Source organism: Lissotriton vulgaris, chromosome 3_1 (genome assembly GCF_964263255.1).
Source record: "Lissotriton vulgaris chromosome 3_1, aLisVul1.2, whole genome shotgun sequence".
Lineage (NCBI taxonomy): Eukaryota > Metazoa > Chordata > Amphibia > Caudata > Salamandridae > Lissotriton > Lissotriton vulgaris.
In genome coordinates, this window is record NC_141689.1 from 1,394,692,723 (window position 1) to 1,394,713,134 (window position 20,412).

General features: G+C 47.0%; 1 protein-coding gene across 1 annotated transcript in view; it reads left to right on the top strand.

The window, feature by feature from the left end:
- HELQ (helicase, POLQ like) overlaps positions 1–20,412 on the top strand; it is a 606,359-nt gene that overhangs the window by 353,530 nt on the left and 232,417 nt on the right. The window contains exon 11 of the mRNA XM_086961870.1: positions 10,937–11,041. Within this exon, the coding sequence (XP_086817996.1) occupies positions 10,937–11,041 (105 nt within the window). The remainder of the gene's footprint in view (positions 1–10,936; positions 11,042–20,412) is intronic.

The window sequence follows — 20,412 nt, forward strand, 5'->3', positions numbered from 1 at the left end:
AACCTAAATTTATGGTTTGCAGGGATTTCTGGGTAGGAAAACATTGGGGGACCCACGCATGCCATACCTCCCCAGACTCCCCCGGGTGTCTAGTTTTCAGAAATGTTTGGGTTTGGTAGTTACCAAAGATGCCCGCCGAGCCCCGGTCCAATAACTCAGTCCCCCCCCCTTAAAAAAAGAAGGTAATCTTGCTATTGGTTATTGTAATGTCTCCACCGTACGATTTGGACCTTTTCCTGTTGCAGCCACTATGCCTACCCACGCAAGTGAGGTACCATTTTTATCGGGAGACCTGGGGGAACGCAGGGTGGGAGGAAATTTGTGTGAGCCCAGTGACGCCACGCTTTCCCACGCAAAAAAAGTGTGTAAAAAATGATTTTTCCATCAAAAATTGAGGTTTGCAAGGGATTCTGGGTAAAGGAACGTTGGAGGATCCACGCAAGCCATACCTCCTTGGAAGCCCCCGGGTGTCTACTTGTCAGAAATGTGTGGGTTTGGTAGGTTTCCCTACATGGCCGTCTCGCACGGGGCCAAAAACCCAGGTAACCTCTCTTGCAAAAGCTGGGGCTATTGAATGTCAATAGCACCAGCTTTTGAAAGAGGGGCTACCTGGGTTTTTGGCCCCGTGCGAGACGGCCATGTAGGGAAACCTACTAAACCCACACATTTCTGAAAAGTAGACACCCAGGGGCTTCCAAGGAGGTATGGCTTGCGTGGATCCTCCAACGTTCCTTTACCCAGAATCCCTTGCAAACCTCAATTTTTGCTGGAAAAATCAGTGTTTACACACTTTTTTTGCGTGGGAAAGCGTGGCGTCACTGGGCTCACACAAATTTCCTCCCACCCAGCGTTCCCCCAGGTCTCCCGATAAAAATGGTACCTCACTTGCGTGGGTAGGCATAGTGGCTGCAAAAGGAAACGGTCCAAATTGTACGGTGGTGAATTTACAAAACCAAATTGCTAAACAACCTTCATTTTTGGGGGGGGGGCACCTGAGTTTTTGGCCCGGGGCTCGGTGGTATTCTTTGGAAAGTACCAAACCCAAACAGATCTGAAAAGTAGACCCCCGGGGGAGTCCAGGGAGGTATGGCATGCGTGGGTCCCCGAACGTTTTCCTACCCAGAACACCTTGCAAACCTTAAAAATAGGTAAAATAATCACTTTTCCAAACTCTTTTGCCTGGGATCACCGTGCCGGCAAAAATGTCCTACCACCCAGCGCTCCCCCTGTTCTCCCGAGTAAAAGGATACCTCACTTGTGTGGGTGCCCCAAAGCAGAACAGGCCAAAAATGAATGTTGAAAAAAGTAGTATTTCAGTGTTACAAATTAAGCCCCCCTGCCTTAGTCACAGGCCTTTGGCCCACCCACACAAGTGAGGTATCATTTTACTCGGGAGAACAAGGGGAACGCAGGGTGGTAGGACATTTGTGCCGACACGGCGATCCCACGCAAAAATGTATGGAAAACTGTTTTTTTAACCTAAATTTATGGTTTGCAGGGATTTCTGGGTAGGAAAACATTGGGGGACCCACGCATGCCATACCTCCCCAGACTCCCCCGGGTGTCTAGTTTTCAGAAATGTTTGGGTTTGGTAGTTACCAAAGATGCCCGCCGAGCCCCGGTCCAATAACTCAGTCCCCCCCCCCTAAAAAAAGAAGGTAATCTTGCTATTGGTTATTGTAATGTCTCCACCGTACGATTTGGACCTTTTCCTGTTGCAGCCACTATGCCTACCCACGCAAGTGAGGTACCATTTTTATCGGGAGACCTGGGGGAACGCAGGGTGGGAGGAAATTTGTGTGAGCCCAGTGACGCCACGCTTTCCCACGCAAAAAAAGTGTGTAAAAAATGATTTTTCCATCAAAAATTGAGGTTTGCAAGGGATTCTGGGTAAAGGAACGTTGGAGGATCCACGCAAGCCATACCTCCTTGGAAGCCCCCGGGTGTCTACTTGTCAGAAATGGGTGGGTTTGGTAGGTTTCCCTACATGGCCGTCTCGCACGGGGCCAAAAACCCAGGTAACCTCTCTTGCAAAAGCTGGGGCTATTGAATGTCAATAGCACCAGCTTTTGAAAGAGGGGTTACCTGGGTTTTTGGCCCCGTGCGAGACGGCCATGTAGGGAAACCTACTAAACCCACACATTTCTGAAAAGTAGACACCCAGGGGCTTCCAAGGAGGTATGGCTTGCGTGGATCCTCCAACGTTCCTTTACCCAGAATCCCTTGCAAACCTCAATTTTTGCTGGAAAAATCAGTGTTTACACACTTTTTTTTGCGTGGGAAAGCGTGGCGTCACTGGGCTCACACAAATTTCCTCCCACCCAGCGTTCCCCCAGGTCTCCCGATAAAAATGGTACCTCACTTGCGTGGGTAGGCATAGTGGCTACAAAAGGAAACGGTCCAAATTGTACGGTGGCGAATTAAGTTTTCAATTTGAGAGCGTGTGATTCAAGGAAATTTTGACCGACAATTTCAAGTTTGCAGGAGATTGTGGAAAAAAATCAATAAAATTCACCAGAAAGACATGACCATATACTTCCATGGTTTAACAATAAAATCTAAATTTAGTAAGTTATTTATAGCTATAATGTACACCGTAACAGAGTTACTCAAAAGTCAAACATTCAAGCACGGCTAACTATTCCTCAAAGACACACACATACAGGTTGGATTTGGCACGAGGGCGAGTGATGGTTCAGTACATAAAATTTTATTAACAAGATATTTCAAAAAATGAAATGCTCTGTCAATAAATAAATGCATAAAAACCAAACCAGTGACTCCCAACTCGTGAGCTGTAAAGCCACGACAAGGCACCAACCGTTTTACAGGCCATTCACGCACCTTTCATACCTGTTACACACCAGACCATTGACACCATCCGGAAGGAAAAGCAACACATTACAACATTCACAAAAAGGGACAAGGTACACCCTACTTCTAAAAGGGAAAACAAAAACAAATATTACTGGACAGCCATCTAAACCGCAAACACACACACATACTGGTTGGATTTGGCACGAGGATGAGTGATGATTCAGTACATACAATTTTATTTGCAAGTAATTTCACAAAAATGAAATACACTGCGTATAATTGAAAGTATGATAAACTGAACCACTGACTCACAGCTCGTGAGCTGTAAAGCCACGTCAAGGCACCAACCTCTTTACAGGCCATTCATACACCTTTCGTACGTGTGACACATACAAAACATTCACGCCGCCAGCCGCGGACCCATCACATTACAACACTCACACCAGCAGACAGCGCCATTCAAGGGCCCATCACTTTCACACGCCCATATATCTGCCACAGCAACTACACAAAATGATGGACTGCGTAGAGTGTCACTCAACTAGCAGTGTATGTAGTGACCAACAGAAAGTTAGTACTCACACACCGCCAGCCGAGCGCCAGACCACCCACACCACCATCCAAGCACCAAACCATGCACACAGCCAGCCAAACATCACTCAGCGCACACAGACAGCCAAGTACCACACCACGCACACCGCCAGCCAAGAACCACTCCACGCACACCGCCAGCCAAGAACCACTCCAAGCACACCGCAAGCAAAGCGCCACTCCACGCACACCGCCAGCCAAGCACCACTCCATGCACAGACAGCCAAGTACCACTCCACGCTCACCATCCAGCCAAGCGCCACTCCACACACACCGCCAGCCAAACACCACTCGACACACACCGCCAGCCAAGCAGTACTCCATGCACAGACAGCCAAGTACCACTCCACGCACACCATCCAGCCATGCGCCACTCCACACACACCGCCAGCCAAGCACCACACCGCTAGCCAAGCGCCACTCCACGCACACCGCAAGCCAAGCGCCACTCCATGCACACCGCAAGCCAAGCACCACTCCATGCACACCGCAAGCACAGCGCCACTCCACGCACACCGCAAGCACAGCGCCACTCCACGCACACCGCAAGCCAAGCGCCACTCCACGCACACCGCAAGCCAAGCACCACTCCACGCACACCATCCAGCCAAGCGCCACTCCACGCACACCATCCAGCCAAGCGCCACTCCACGCACACCATCCAGCCAAGCGCCACTCCACACAGACCACCAGCCAAGCACCACTCCGTGCACAGACAGCCAAGTACTACTCCACGCACACCATCCAGCCATGCGCCACTCCACACACACCGCCAGCCAAGCACCACACCGCCAGCCAAGCACCACACCGCCAGCCAAGCGCCACTCCACGCACACCGCAAGCCAAGCGCCACTCCATTCACACCGCAAGCCAAGCACCACTCCACGCACACCGCAAGCCAAGCGCCACTCCACGCACACCGCAAGCCAAGCACCACTCCACGCACACCGCAAGCCAAGCACCACTCCACGCACACCATCCAGCCAAGCGCCACTCCACGCACACCATCCAGCCAAGCGCCACTCCACGCACACCATCCAGCCAAGCGCCACTCCACGCACACCACCAGCCAAGCACCACTCCGTGCACAGACAGCCAAGTACTACTCCACGCACACCATCCAGCCATGCGCCACTCCACACACCGCCAGCCAAGCACCACACCGCCAGCCAAGCACCACACCGCCAGCCAAGCGCCACTCCACGCACACCGCAAGCCAAGCGCCACTCCATGCACACCGCAAGCCAAGCACCACTCCACGCACACCGCAAGCCAAGCACCACTCCACGCACACCGCAAGCCAAGCGCCACTCCACGCACACCGCAAGCCAAGCACCACTCCACGCACACCGCAAGCCAAGCACCACTCCACGCACACCATCCAGCCAAGCGCCACTCCACGCACACCATCCAGCCAAGCGCCACTCCACACACACCGCCAGCCAAGCACCACACCGCAAGCCAAGCACCACTCCACGCACACCGCCAGCCAAGCACCAGTCCACACACACCGCCAGCCAAGCACCACTCCACGCACAGACAGCCAAGTACCACTCCACGCACACCACCAGCCAAGCACCACTCCACGCACACCGCAAGCTCCACTCCACGCACACCGCCAGCCAAGCACCACTCCACGCACACCGCAAGCAAAGCGCCACTCCACGCACACCGCAAGCAAAGCACCACTCCGTGCACAGACAGCCAAGTACCGCTCCACGCACACCATCCAGCCATGCGCCACTCCACACACACCGCCAGCCAAGCAGCACTCCGTGCACATACAGCCAAGTACCACTCCACGCACACCATCCAGCCAAGCACCACTACACACACCGCCAGGCAAACACCACTCCGATTTGCCCCAAGGGGGGGCAGAAATTCAAAAACAATTACTTGCCACCAGGAAGAGACCCTTGCCCAAGGGGTCGCCTCCAAAACATATACATTGCCTCAAAACAGATCCCTGGTGCCAGTGGGGAATTTCTGCCCCCACCTGGGGGCAAAGCAACTAAAAAAACGGGCTGATTTGCCCCCCGGGGGGGCAGAAAAACAAAAATATTATCACAGCCCACCTGGAAGCGACCCTTGCCCAAGGGGTCGCTTCCAAAAAGCTAATTTCAAGATCCCTGGTGCTAGTGGGCATTTTCTGCCCCCCCCCCCCCCGGGGGCAAAACGGCAAAAAAAAGGCCCTATTTGCCCCAAGGGGGGGGGACAGAAAATAAACAACAAAATCAAGGCCCCCTGGAGGCGACCCTTACCCAAGGGGTCGCTTCCCAAAACAAACATGCACTAATAAAAAATCCCTGGTGCCAGTGGTTTATTTCTGCCCCCCCCGGGGGCAAAACGGCCGAAATAACGGCCCGATTTGCCCCCAGGGTCAGCAGAAAATCGAAAATAAAATGGCTGCCCACCTGGAAGCGACCCTTGCCCAAGGGGTCGCTTCCTAAAAGCTAATTTCACGATCCCTGGTGCTAGTGGGCATTTTCGGACCCCCCCGGGGGCAAAACGGCAAAAAAAACGCGCCGATTTGCCCCCAGGGGGGACAGAAAATAAACGACAAAATAAAGGCCCCCAGGAAGCGACCCTTACCCAAGGGGTCGCTTCCAAAAACAAACATTGCCAAAACAAATAATCCCTGGTGCCAGTGGTTTATTTCTGCCCCCCCTGGGGGCAAAACGGCCGAAATAACGGGCCGATTTGCCCCCAGGGGGGGCAGAAAATCGTCAAGAAAATGTCTGCCCACCTGGAAGCGACCCTTGCCCAAGGGGTCGCTTCCGAAAAGCTAAATTTACAATCCCTGGTGCTAGTGGGGGCATTTCCGCCGCACGATCGCGACGCTGTGCGCGATCGTGAGGCAGAAATGCCCTGCAAAGAGACTTCAGGGGAAAGGAAAATCTCTTTCCTCTCCCCTGATGCCTCTTTGCGGCCCCAAACCCCCGCCGGACACGAGAAACTCACCTTCTGTCCAGACGCGCAGGAAGCAAATGGCTTCCCGAGCGCAGGGAATCCCTGATGATGTCCGCGCGCGCTGTGCGGGCTGACGTCATCAGGGATTCCCAGGGGGGGGGGGCGGGGGCCTCCGCTGCCGCCCCGAGCAAAACAACGAAGATCAGAGAACCTCGGGGGGAGCGCCAGCGCTTCCCCCGAGGGTGGGGCTCATGACGAGCTGGGCTCGTCATCAGCACACGACCACCGTGCACCATGACGAGCCCAGCTCGTCATCAGCATCGAAAGGGTTAAAGGGGGGCACTATCTTACTCAGGTGTCTAGTGTCTAAACTCCTGTCTTTTTCTCTTGGGAGAATGCTGCCACCAGTGAGATCTAACCCACTTAACTTTTGCTCTCTAGCAAAGGCAAGCCTCTCTTTGGCCAGGGCAAGTTCTTCTCTTTCAATCCTCAAAGTGGCTTCCCTCATCTTAGCTTCATGCTCCCTTCTCTTAGGGGATGACATCCCTCTACGAGAAGAGGTCTGGAGCCTCTAGATAGAGACCTATCTCGTCCATTCCCAATGTTAAGTCTGCCTGAGAGTGGCCCTGGGGGTCCCCCAAATCCATTCTCATGCCTACTTAAGTTGGTCCTAGTGAGTCTACTGACTTCTACCTGACCTTTGTCTGCCTCCTCCCCTGATAACTCATCTTCATCCTCATCCTCATCCTCAGCATCATCTGCCTCCTGGAGGGGGTGGTCATGGTTTTCAAAGGGACCCTGTAAGGGGGGCATGTTCCCATCTGGATGAGAAGGATCTGTGTTAGCAGCCCTCCTAGCATCATAAGTCTCTAAGAGACCAATCAGAAAAGGAATGGTAGGGTTTGAACCCTGTTTTAGTTTCCTGGAGGTACACACTTGTCTCATCTCCTGGAAGCTAAGAGCAGCATATCTGGAAGGGACCTGTGGAGGGTCCACAACCACAAGAGGGGTCTCTGAAGATTCTCCGTGGTTAGACATGCTTCTAGTGTGGTGTAAGTGATGCACCTACCTACACTATTTGTTTGCCTACTGATCCCTTGCTAAGAGTTGTAGTCAAGGTGTGCTAAGCCTTGTTAAACTACAACAGCTGGTTCAGTAGAACTCAGAGTATTCTAAGCTAAGTTATATGTACCTTAAACTTATGTGATCTTTCACAAGGATATTCTTAGGATACGTGTGGTAAAACAGCAAGCTCAAATCCCAACCGCTGCTCACCAATGTGAGAAGTTGGCCTGATATGCAGTGCTCACTATTCTAGTGATCACTATGTATCAGTCCAAACAACCCTTATTGATGATTGGTTGTAAGTCAACCGATAGACCAGCTATCCTAGTAGCATGGACAAGAGCAGTCTTTAGGCTAGACTCTAGAGGGCGTGTTAAGCCAGCTGTTATACCATCACATATACCCCTTGAACACCAAGTGAAAGGACACCACACAAGTGTTATGAAAATAAACAGTGTATTTATTTAGATCACAACAGCCCTGTACTCTTTATGAGGACAGGGTACTAAGCACACAACAAAACTCTTACGAAAATACTTGAAGTTGCACAATTTGCACAAATGCCCGAGGGGCACGAAAAACCATATACTATGAAAGTGGAATGCGAAATTACTAGCAGGTAAGTACTGGACTAATAGGCTTTGGAATCGCTAGGACTACGTCACTGAACCTTCAGATTACTAGTAGGAGGCCTAGGGGACTCGGGTGCAGAGTGTGCACTCTCACGCGGGATGCGGGACAAAGTCTATGGAGGCTAGTAAAAGCAAAGTTAGTGTTCTCGGGCAAACCCGACTAGGTAGGTTGAAAACGAAAGTGGATCTGGACCCTTGGATAGTGAGGCTATGCTGGGGCACCGAAATGCCGAAGTTATCTAGCCCAGGGGCTGCGGCTGCATAGGTCTGAAAAGACGTCGGGAATCCTCGTTGACGAACCAGGAGCCTGAAAGAAGAAGTTGCTGGCAGGCGACCAGTGAAGATTGTTCGGTGGATCCAAGCCTGGATCGAAGATGGAAGACACCTGAAAGCAGAGGGGACCAAGTTCTTAATCACTAGCCAGTGATTGTGTGGGCACCAGGATGGCACCAGATGGTAGTCACCTCGACCAGGTGAGTGGGCGACGCTGGGCTCTGCAGTCTCACGGACCAGGAGGCGTTGTCGGCGACCAGGATGGAGGTGCGAGCTGTCCCAGGATGGTTGATGCTGTCGACGTCGCTGGACCCAGGATTGGGGCAACAAATCTTGGCAAATTCAAGCCCACTCGGTGGACCTAAAATGGCGTCTGGAGTGGACCAGGAGGGTCCGGGGTGCTCCTCTTTTGGAAGGGAGCAAGGGCCAGTCTGAAGAAACCAGACTAGCAGTGGTGATGTCGTCGGTCGTCGTCGGGAAGGCCACAAGCCAGCGGGCTAGTAGCCAGACAACGCGGTGAGCAGCCAAAAAGCAGAAGGGCCCCACACAGATCTCGTGGAGGCTGGGGGGCTGGTCTTCGGTGCTGGAGCTGCTCAGGGTCGGGGCTTCTCGGACCCCAAAGCACTCACCAGAGGATCCCTCGGCGGTCGTGCTGGATAGAAGTCGTGCAGTTCTGATGATGGCCGGTCCCTCGAGGTCTCGTCGCACCTACGGTTCTCAGCTTAGCTGTAGAGGTCAGAGGTGCCAGGGAAGCCGGGTCTCGTCGTGCTGGTCGGTCGGAATCCGGAGGAAGGACGTGCAGCAAACCGCAGAGTTCTTAGATGGTGCCTGCGGATGCAGGGTGACTACTCCTTAGCCACAAGGGAGAAATCTTGAGAAGAAGTCGAGAGTTCCTTTCGTAGAAAGTAGTTTCTTGATTCAAAGATGATGTAATTTGGAAGGGTCCCCGCTCCTGCCTTTATCTTAAAGAAAGGGGTGGGTACGCGACTAGGTCCTGCCCTAGGGGTGGCACCAGGAAGGGGGGTGGTTACACCCCTCTCCCATGCCGGACTTTCCCCAGGCCAGGGGCTGGTGTGCCCCTGGAACTGGTTCTAGCCGGGAGATGCGTAGTGAGCCACTTGCAGTCACCTTCCTGTAAAGCCCTGCCTACCCAGGATACACAAAACCCTGTCTGGGATGGTGCTAGCACCGCCCCTGACAGGAAACCCTTTGTCCAAGCTCCCCTCGCTGGAAGGACTCCCAGCTGCAGGGGGTCAGACTCGTGTCTGTGGTGGCAGCATCCATTTTGTGATGCTGAGGCTTGAGTTAACTTTAACCGGGGTTCACAGTTACATACATGTCGTGTCCCTCTAGAAGGGTGGAATGCTAACCCCGTCGCCAGAATTGGCGAGGGGTTAGTATTCCAATTCGTATGACACCTTACTCGACATGTTTTGATAAAGCGATACCAGAGATAGCATTTAACCGCGAGGATTATAATGCACTTAAGAGTATATGGTATGCGTTATCATGGAACAGCTATTAGGACTTGGTTCCGCAAGCTGCAAACGGGCTCAGCTCATGCCAGAGCACCATCTCACACGATTCCAAGCACTCTGCCTTCAGGATTGTCAAGGCCTGCCGTAGTAGTGACTGATAGGAATCTGTGTGTCCATTTTTAGGGTTAGATATAGGTATACTATATCTAAAGCAAAGGGTGATTACACCACCTTGCCCCAGCTGTCGTGCAGCCAGTTGTGTCAGATTTAGATGGCCATCCAGGGGTGGCATAATACATGCTTCAGCCCCTGGTAGGCCCTGGGTACACCTATGCCCTGAGTTATAGGGTCTGATAAGGTGGCCCAGTACCAATTGGATTATGTACCTAGGGTACACATGTCAAATTAGTGAGAGAACAGCTAGGCTGTGGGTCTGATTAGCAGGCCCACAGCCAGAGAAAGTCGTAAACCAGTGAAACAAAAGCAAAAAATCTGGGTGATCATAGGATTGCAGACCCTACTCTCCTACAGCGCCCACGACGCTGACGACGGACGCGGAGCCGCAGACGACGCCTACCGACGCGCAAGGATACTGCTACGCAAAAGTTTCCGGATCCAGTCTGACGCCTGGGGATATTCTAAGGTAAGGAATCTATCACTAACTAATGTCTCTTACAGATATATCGTTACACAAGTAGTAACTTGTGCTTTTTGTTGATGAAGTGCACAGATTCAAAATGAGTTGTGTCAACTGTTGTACTGAATTATTCAGTTCCTTTGCAGGGCTTCTGCTGTGATGCAGTCCCAATTTTCCAGGTGTTCCAGTATGTGGTATATTTAAGCAAAGGTAAGCTTTGCTTAAATGTTTCCTTTTATTATTGTTGATTAATCTCTGTGAAAAAAAGGTTCTGAAAATATGTGCTTGCCACTTGAATTTTCAGAAAAAGCAGCTCAAACGTAGTGTAAAATTGGCTTTGAAATTTTTGCCCGGTAATCCAGAAAATGGCTTTTTGGGTGATTAATAATTATGTATTCATAAAGAAACCTATCCATGTTGACCCAAATACCTTGGGTAGTGGCCGTCCATACGCTGAGACTTACAAGGCATGGAATATATACTTGTCTTTTGTTACCCTATTTTCTAACACGGTCTACTAATTTATTGTGCAGGTTCAAGAACTAGTAAGCAGTCCTTTGGAAAATTGCTACAGCAACCTCTTGAATGATTCTTCCAAGGGAGTTCAGAGTCTATGTCTATCTCTGATTGGCTTGAAGGTAAAAATAACCCAAACTGTTATTTATATTAAGGGAATTTTAGCATGTTTGTTTTTTGTGGTTCATATTTTTATGAGCATTTTAATTCATTTTTGTTAGAAGCTGCTATTTATGTTTATCATAGGGTAAGTTAGTTACTTGTTGCGCCACTATATTTTGAGGTTTAGAGATCGAGGGATATCTGGTAAAATTCACTCAAGATATGCAAATAAAGAAATATTAGAGCACCCTTGTGGTAAAAAAAGGTGCAAGGCAATCGACATACCAGGTTCTCAAGAGGGGAATTCGAATATTGAAGACCAAATAAGGTTTCAGGGTCTTCCGCTCCTTCCACCTGTGAGAAAACACATCTCTCAGCATACGGGGTTCATTCAAGAGTGGAAAACACCTAACTAAATACAAGTGACCTTTTGGCTTTGTATATCTATTTTTTCATATTACCAGCAGGTTTTCATTAGTTACATAGAGGGATGATATCCACTGTCCCTCCGGCAGATAAAAGAGAGATTGGTTTTGAGCCTGATGAAAGTGCAAGAACTGTATTGGGCCCATCCATAAGGGATGAAACATGCAGGCTAGTCTTACCACAAGGGTTCTCTAATAAAGATATTAGAATACCTTGAGATGCTTTTAACCCATATACCTCTAGCTCCTTACAGGAATGGGTTAGCAATAGTCATTTCATGAACCACAACTCTGTAAGTACTCCTTCAATAGTGAAATTGAGACTGCATGTGCCCGAGATCAGACGTGTGAAGAACAGGCCTTAAAATGAAGCATTTTTTAAATACTTTTTAAGCACTCCCATGGGGTGGGTTGTGTACTCTGTATGATTTCCTCCTATTTTATTTTAATTACAGAAATAAATTGATCAAATCAGAATCTTATAGAACCTTTTGGGAAATTCACACAGAAGTCTTAGACAGCAGGCACAAATCTCAGAAAAAGTTTCTTTTTTGGTAGGCAATGAAAATGGTATGAGAATTAGTGATTACACAACTCAGTAATGGAAATGTCAGCCTCCTATAGTGCTATTACGATATTCACAGACCTAAGATGTCCATGACCTGTTCGTTCAGTGGACCAGTGCATCAATTGTTTGAACCTTTGTTTGACCTCATGGTCACAAGTTTGAATCCTGGTGAGTCCGCTGCACGTTTCATCACCCTGAGGTCCAAAAATGAATACCCTTACGTTGTAATACATTAACATCTGTTATTCAAGGCAAGATAACCAACAAGTTAATGTGTTCTTTGCAAATACATGTTAAGGTGCGATGGGATACTGGTTTGGGAACCTTGTCCTATTTGAAACTAAACATTTGTGTTTGACTGTATTAGTCATTTATGGGAATAGATTAAAAGATGTGTAGATCAGGTCGGGCTTGGTCATGCATTTCAAACCCTATCCATCTATTCGTGGTTATCTATGAATGTGGTCAGCCAGTTTTTATCATGTTTCTCCTCCAGATGAATGGTTTAAAAAATAATTTCCACCGCAGAAGAGCCAGCCTGACACGCGGTCTCACCAACAGTTCTCTTAGGTGAAGGCAATATAGCCATCCACACAAGTCTGCCAGTTGGAGTGTTAGCCTCCATAATGCCAGTTACTCACACACACATGTTTACTTGTCAATCAGTTTACCAATATGCCCCTCTCGTGGATGTCCTTGAAAGATAGGCGAAGACATGGGTATCTCCTGTTTGGACTGGCAAAGACCATGATCTCTGTATTCTACTGCAAACCATGCAGTAACATAACCATTTCTCTTCTTGTCAACAACACCATGTGCATTCTCTCTATGATTACAACACAAGAAACACAATCTTGCTCAATTCCCTTGCACATCCATTAATTTCATCCTTATTAGCATCCCACTCACATTCTCGCATGCATACTCATTTAACATACATTGTGCTTCATAGGGAGCAAATTTGTCCTCTGCAAACAAAGTTGTGTGGTGTAGTTCCTATATTCCCCATATGCTCTGCGCATTGGAATAATATATCCTATAGAATTGACGTAGGACTGAGGTCGACTAGGTCTCTATCGAATATATTTAACTTAGTTGTGAGTGCCCGCTAGCTCAGAGGTCACTAGAAACTTTCTCGAATAAACAATCAAAGGATTAGTTTCCGACAATCGCATAAACATGACAACTTTGTTTCCCAAAGATAAAACGTATCTTCAGAGTTGTGGAAACAATAGATAGAAATTTTACTCAGTCAATCGTGCATGCTTCGTTTCATCAGTGGTGCAGAGAAATAGAGAGACAGGCGTTTTCAATAAAAAGTATTTATTGAACAGTCTTCTTTCTCATGCAGAAGAAATGAACTGCTACAATCGTAATATTGGCTGCAAAGTATAATACGTACAGCGAGAAGAGTATTATAAAATAATACTGTAAAAGCATGGTATGGTTCTAAGCCATAAAATACATACATAAATAACAAAGACTAAAAGTACTCAACTGGCGCTTCTAAAATACGCCTACCCCAATATACCTAACCTAGGTCTACTACGAGGGAAGAAGTAAGTATGGTGTAGCATAGGTTTAGTATTCTTTGCCAAGAATCTATCCATGATTTCTCTCAGGGTCTAATCAGCTCCGTATCTTGGTTTAGAATGAAGGAGGTCTGGTATCTCTCTCTCGGGACTCGATTTCCCAACACCCCGCAAGGGGAGCTTGGAAACACTGGAGCTGGATTTCTCAGCAAGGAAAAAGACAGCGTCTCTCTCAGTGCGTCAGCTGGAGGGTCGGCTTCCTTCGGCACTTGCTGTAGAGAGCTGCGTCGGGCAAGTAGATAGTCAAACTGCTCCAAACCACTGTGTGTTTGCTAGGGCAAGTGTGGGCATATTTATACCTTGAAGGTGCCGAGTTTGACCTAAAGTTGGACATAATAAGGTCACCAAAGAACCCCAAGGGAATAGTTGTTCTTTGAAAACACCACGATTTCTAGGACAAATCAATATTCAAGAAAGGAGATGTCCCTGACTGCTGAAGCCGAGTTTTCCAAGAAATCGTTGTGGCTTTTTGGAACTAGTGGAAGTAGCCAAGCCTGTATTAGGACTGCATGGGCTATGTCTAAATATGGGTATGATTTCTATGCCTATATAAGGGCAAGGTGATTTGTACCTATATTAGGGCATGATTCGGGAAAATTATACTAGGGTCCTAAAATGCTATACAACACTCACTCCACTTTGCTATGTTCGACATTACTAAATTCTAAGCATTTAAAACATATCTAAAGCATGTGTTTACAATCCCACCCAAAATACACAAAATGCATTTGAAATGGTTGCACACGAAAAATGAGCATTTGTGCTGTACGTAAGGCAATGGTTTCATTCAAAGCATATAGTATGACATTTGAAATGCTATCCGAATGGATCACTAAATTACATTAATGAAATGGCTCTTAAACACAGAAGAAAAAAGGTCGAGACCATACCATAGCAGAATATATCAACTGTTTTTGGTTATGGACAAGGTAAAATATTGTTTCTAGGAAGTATTCAAAGAATTCTTGTTCTCTAAGAATAGTTCTACTTTAAGCAGATTACTTGTGCCCAAAAAAAGTTCAATTTCTGGAAAAAAGTCAAATCGTAGAAAAATAGAGTTCCAAAGTAGAGTTTTTGTTTTGAAAAAACGAAGGTCAAATTCAGAGTTTCATCAGAACGCTGTGTGCTAACTTCAAAAGTCATTCTCGTTGTTAGGAGAAAACATCAAGTCTTCTAAGTTTGAAAATAATTTGTCTACTACTGTAGGTGAAAGTTGGACTACCTCGTTAAGCAGATCAATTCTACACAGATGAGAAGCATCGCTGTCAGCGTCAGGCGCATTAGCAATGTTCGCATTAGATGGTACCTGTGTGCCTGTTGGTTCACGTATCTCACTGTCAGCTGGTTGTGCTGGTGAGACCTCCATGAATGCCGTCATCAGGATTGGTAGCCGTTTGTGACAACACAATGCATGAGCCGTTACCAAACCAGGCAAAGCATCAACGTCCGTTGGCAGTGCTGATGGAAGTGTTAGATGTCCAACACGCATTCTTCTCCACATAGCAAGCATCGTAGAACAGGTAAGATGCAATCTTGCCACATTGGTCTGAATGTTAGAAACCATGTGGTATTCAGATCTCTTAAACGAGCCAAGTCTAAAATTTGAATTATGCGCTCACGACACCTCATCGCCAGAAGGGTGTTCTCCATGTTGATCTGGGCGTCGCTGGTGGATTGGCTTGCCATATCGAAGCAGAAGTAGCAAAAATAATATTCCTGCTGTGAGTCCCAAAACGAGAGGCAGTCCGCCAAACACCGAGTGCACGAAGTTTGGAATTATGCTGAGCACTGCTTCAAAAGGTGCTAATAGTACCGAAAAAATCGTCTTAAACACATGTACAATACCACTGGTATCAGACATGTTTAAGATACGACCTAACATTTCGGCGAAATGTATTGGACAGTTCGTGGATAAAAGGGCATGTATTTCTGCAGAGGACCTTGCAACTTGCAGATCATATGTCTCTTTGGACGAGGTCAGTGGCACAGTTTTTTCTAAAACAATGGCTTTCATTCTGCTTTAAGTATCAATTCGAATAGAAGAGATGTTCAGTGAAGGCCATAACGGCGACTCCCCGTCTGTCTTAGCTTTAGGAAACAATACTTGCATACAACAAGTGACCCTGGCTGACACAGTTACAAGATAGGCAATTCCTGGCATCATTCCACAACAGCTGTGATCATTCAACATTATGTAGCTCCCATTGGAAAGTTGCCTAAAAATTGGATCCATCACCGCTGCCGGAGAACCTTGCAGGTGGCAGGATAAGTTGGTCGAAGAACCATCGCAGGCTCCATGCAAATTAATACCCTGACATAAAAGTGTACCGCTTAGTGTGCTTTTGCAATTTGTACCACTAAGAAATACCTCTTTTCTCCCACTCCAACATTTGTGTGTGTATGATAAATCCCAGGTCGACTTCATGTATCTTTACCCAACCTTTCATACAGGCCCACTGATCTGTGTTTCAAGCAATACTGAAATTGGAAAATTGTCACTGGCAACGTAATGGTGCCATGTATTATCCATTCTATGGCTGGTTTCTCAGAAAGAGTCAATAGTAATCTTTCCAGTTTTTCTATGCTCATTATAAGCAGGTTTACGAGGCTCTAGTAAGAGGTCTCTCAAATCAACGCCATCTTTGAGTGAAGTTAAGTGTTGTTTAACCTCTGTAAGTGTAGATTGTTGTAGCCATTCGAGGCACAGTTTTCCTACACTGTATGTTGTTACTATCCCTGGTTGTTGTCTCTGGACATATCTTGGATCTGGCGTAGTTACTGTAAAACCTTGTGTCTTTTTTAGGAATCTATCTTGGCAATTATTCGTGTCTGTGGGCCAGATTAACCATTTTTTTTATTCAGGATCAGTTCTGTTTTTAAGTAAAAGTGATTTTACGTCGACCACCCCCTCTGTAGTATTCTTACTATCAGGTGCAGGTGTAGGTATGGACGGATTGTTTAAATCTTTTATCTTGGCTAGTCCAAGACAGGATGTCTGTTGCACAGTGTCATTCAAAAACATTATTTGTTCAGGAATAAAGCTTCTATTCCCTGTATTTGCCAGTCTTTTGAGCCCCAGACAGTTTTTGTTTCAATGTTGTCACTCCAGAAGTCGAAACCTAACGAGGACAGTTGGGCATAAAAAGCTGCTGAATATATTTGCTTTGTATTACTTAACATAGTTTTCATTCCGGTCTTATTAACATTTTTAAACTAAAATGTTTCCGGATTTGTGGTATGGAAACCTGAGAAGTATGGATATTTTTCATAAATGTTTTTGAGCTACCTTTGGTGGTGTTGGACATTGTTCCCATTGATTATAAGTATAAACATTTCTAGGGTTGGCAGATTTGTGCAAGTAATGATGACCATAATGATTATAACAATACATTTGTTCATAATCTGATGAACCTTCTAAGTATTCATGTTTTGTAAATGTTGCTCACATTTCTAAGTCTTTCATCATGTTATTAACATCTCAAAGTCCCAATCATCAGAAAATGTGCTGGGTGAAACAAAGTCACTCAAGGAAACCTTAAATTGATGTGGAAACGTAAACAGTTCTGCAGGACCATAAGTGTCATAATCTATTCTGTCCCATGATCTGCCACCAGATTTAGGAATGGCTGTGATGTTCACTGATGATAGGTCTCTTTGTTCACGATGAGATGATTTGTGAGGCTTCAGGAGCAAGTTGATGTCCTTACTAACTGTGTCCATTTTACTATATTTTCCATCTATCAGCTTTCCCCAAACTTAAAACTAGAATGAGCCAAAGTAGGAGCAAAAGGACACCTAACACAATCCAAAATTCAACCCATGGTGAAACCAGATAAGTTTTTTCTAGTTGCTGAAAAAGTTCTGTTACTTGGTCTTTAAAAGTTTTATTTGCTGGCGTTGTTTCGGGCTCACTGGGATCCTCAGAAAACGTATCAAAGTTGATGAATAGACAGAGGCAGTTTTGTCAATTGTTGGTATTGCATCCGGATTACTTGAAATCGCTGGAGCTGGTGGGTCCCTTGTCATATTAGTATAGTCAGATGATATATCATTGTAGACAGGAGTGTCTTAATGAACTGTTATTTGGGTTTCAAGAGGCACAAGTTCCGTGGCTTTGTTGCATAGTCCTTCTTTTCTTACTGCAGATTTTTCAAAGGTTATGAGTCTCTCAGTTTGAACCTCTTGGATAGTAGCAAGATTTGGTCCTATGCTGCATCTTTGGTGTCCACTGGGCCAACTACTTATTATCGGCCACATGATGTGGTTTTACCAGGTCAATGGACACAAACCGGTTCTCCTTTCTTCCAGCAAGGGGCAGTAATAACACTGTTCCTGATCCGTGAATTGCTAGCACAGGTATTGCTTTTCTGTATGAAGGCCCAAATTCCTTCTTGTCCGCTATCTTTTCTCTGACTAGATCCCCAATCTTTGGAATCCAGACAGGTCTTGCTGTGACAGGTGGTTTTTCTTCAGTGGTCGTTGGCTTCTGTATTGTGTTGCTTAGACTTCTTCTTTCATTTAAGTCCTGCAAAACAGCCAAACGGTCTTTAATATCAGAGGTTTTTTTTTCTATCACTGAAGTATGATGATCGAGTCTTCAACAATCATTCTAGTACCAAAATGAATTTCATATGGAGTGATTCCACCCAGAGAATTTCTTGGCAGATTGTTTATACTACGTTGGACACTTATTAGATGTTTGACCCACCCGTCACCTGAACCTAATACCCTAGCTGTTATAGCTTGCTTCTTTCCGCTACCGAATTTCCCTTCGGATGAAATGGACTTGAGTACCGCAATGCATCGCCCAGATAGGCCATGGCCTCTTTGTAAGCTCGAGAGCTAAAAGCAGGACCCTGGTCAGAATGTAGCGTGCCGATAGCGTATGTGCCGATAAAGACTTGCAAATCTTCTATAACAGTTCGGGCGTCAGCCGAGCTCTGAGGCCACATCCAAATGAATCTGTCTTAGTAGTTGTGGGACCGCATTCATCCATGGTGACGTCTGCGTGTAGACAGTCTAATGCTGTCTAACAATGGTGTCTGTACTGGGCTGACTATACTGTAGTCCGGTATCTGGCGGCGATCTCTGCTGCGATCTCTGTTGCAGTCAGGGCAATTAATTGCAAATTCGTGAATGTGGGCATTCATTCCTTGCCACCAGTATGTCTCTCCTAATTCTATTCTAGTATTGATTTAGAGATCCCTTTATGTATCAGACCCTCTCCCATATGTGCTTCTTGAATCAATGCACCACTCCGCCTCCTGTTTGGAATTACCCTATCCTCCACTCCAGGGATTCGAGCAAAACGAACAGAGTTTGCATCAATTATGTATGAATATTCGAGTGGGTATTTTAGAGGTAACGCTGCACCGCTGCCTTTGCTTGTGGCATTGACAGCTAGCATAGTGTAAACTGGAGCACTCACTAACCTCATATCAGGCTCCCTCTACGGAATGGTGGATTGCTGACACCTCCCCTCTTCCCTCTCTCCATACCTCTCAGAACGACTGGAGCCTCGACACTGAGCCGCTCTGGGGAAGACTGTCCGATGTTGAGGAGGAATGTTCCTTTAAAGGGGCATGCACGGAAATCGAGGAGCCTCCCTGGCATGACGTCGCAGCCTGCCGATTGGTAAAAAGGGAGGAAGTCCTGGATTCAGCGTGTGACGACACCGAGGACAGAGCGAGAGCGGAGGAACCGAGACGAAGAACACAGGAAGAAGGACGCGAAGCTGGAAGAAGAACGGGAGACAGGGTCCGAGAGAAGTTAAGGGTCCGCTTGTAAATAGACTCTAGGCACTCTCCCTTTGACCCGTGCACCCCTACCCCCCCCTCCTACACTGCTACCCTTCACAAAGTGCACCTAGGCACACGAAAAGATAGTAGCACCAGTGTTTTCCTCACTCCCTGGGCTCCCTGACCAAAGTTATACAGACGGAGATCTGATTACCCTTCTGTTATTTTTTGTTATTTTCCATTGACGCTGTGGCTCATATCCCGGAGGGAACATCCGGCCACATCTAGAGCTCTTGGCCCTACATTCCTAACAGCAGTAGCCATAAGAAGGAGGAACACCCCTGTGTCCAGCGCCACAACGGATCCTGCTAATCCCAGTCGTGAAAGCCAGTTGGCAAAGAAAAAGAAGTAATTTATCAAAATAAAGCCTTACATACCTCGCTCCACTCTACAGCCCATTTCTCCTTCCCCAACCCCGCCACACAGTTTTGCCGTCTATTTTTGTTTTTGAACGAGTGATTGCAGCTACGGAAGCTGTTTGCACAGCTGCCTTCGTGGCTTCATCAGCCAATGAATTCCCTGCAACGTGAACTCCATCACGCTGATGACTCAGTGTATGGATCACGTGAGTCTCTTGTAGTTCTTTCTTCAATAGAACTACTTGATCCCAAAGCAACTTCTGCTTGATTGTGCCACCTTTTGCATCTTTGAAACCGTTTTGAACCCAGTTTTGCAAGTATTCATTGTAAGATTGAACGCAATAATACGAATCGCACACTACGAGTGTGGGGAATTTGCGATTGGTATTTTCAAGCACCATCTTGAAAGCCTGTAGTTCAGCTCGCTGAGCTGTACAATTTCCGAGAGATTGTGTTTTTGTGACCATAGGTCTGAATTTACCATCTCGCCAGCGACCTTTAACAATCGCGCATGCAGCACTATAAGCTTGTTTACCCCCAATTGGCGGGCTGTGCTGATCCGTCTATAAATTATACATTCGTATTGTTCTAGAGGCAGAATATCAGTGGGCAGAGGACATTCTTGTTCGTATTGTAGAAATTCTTGTGT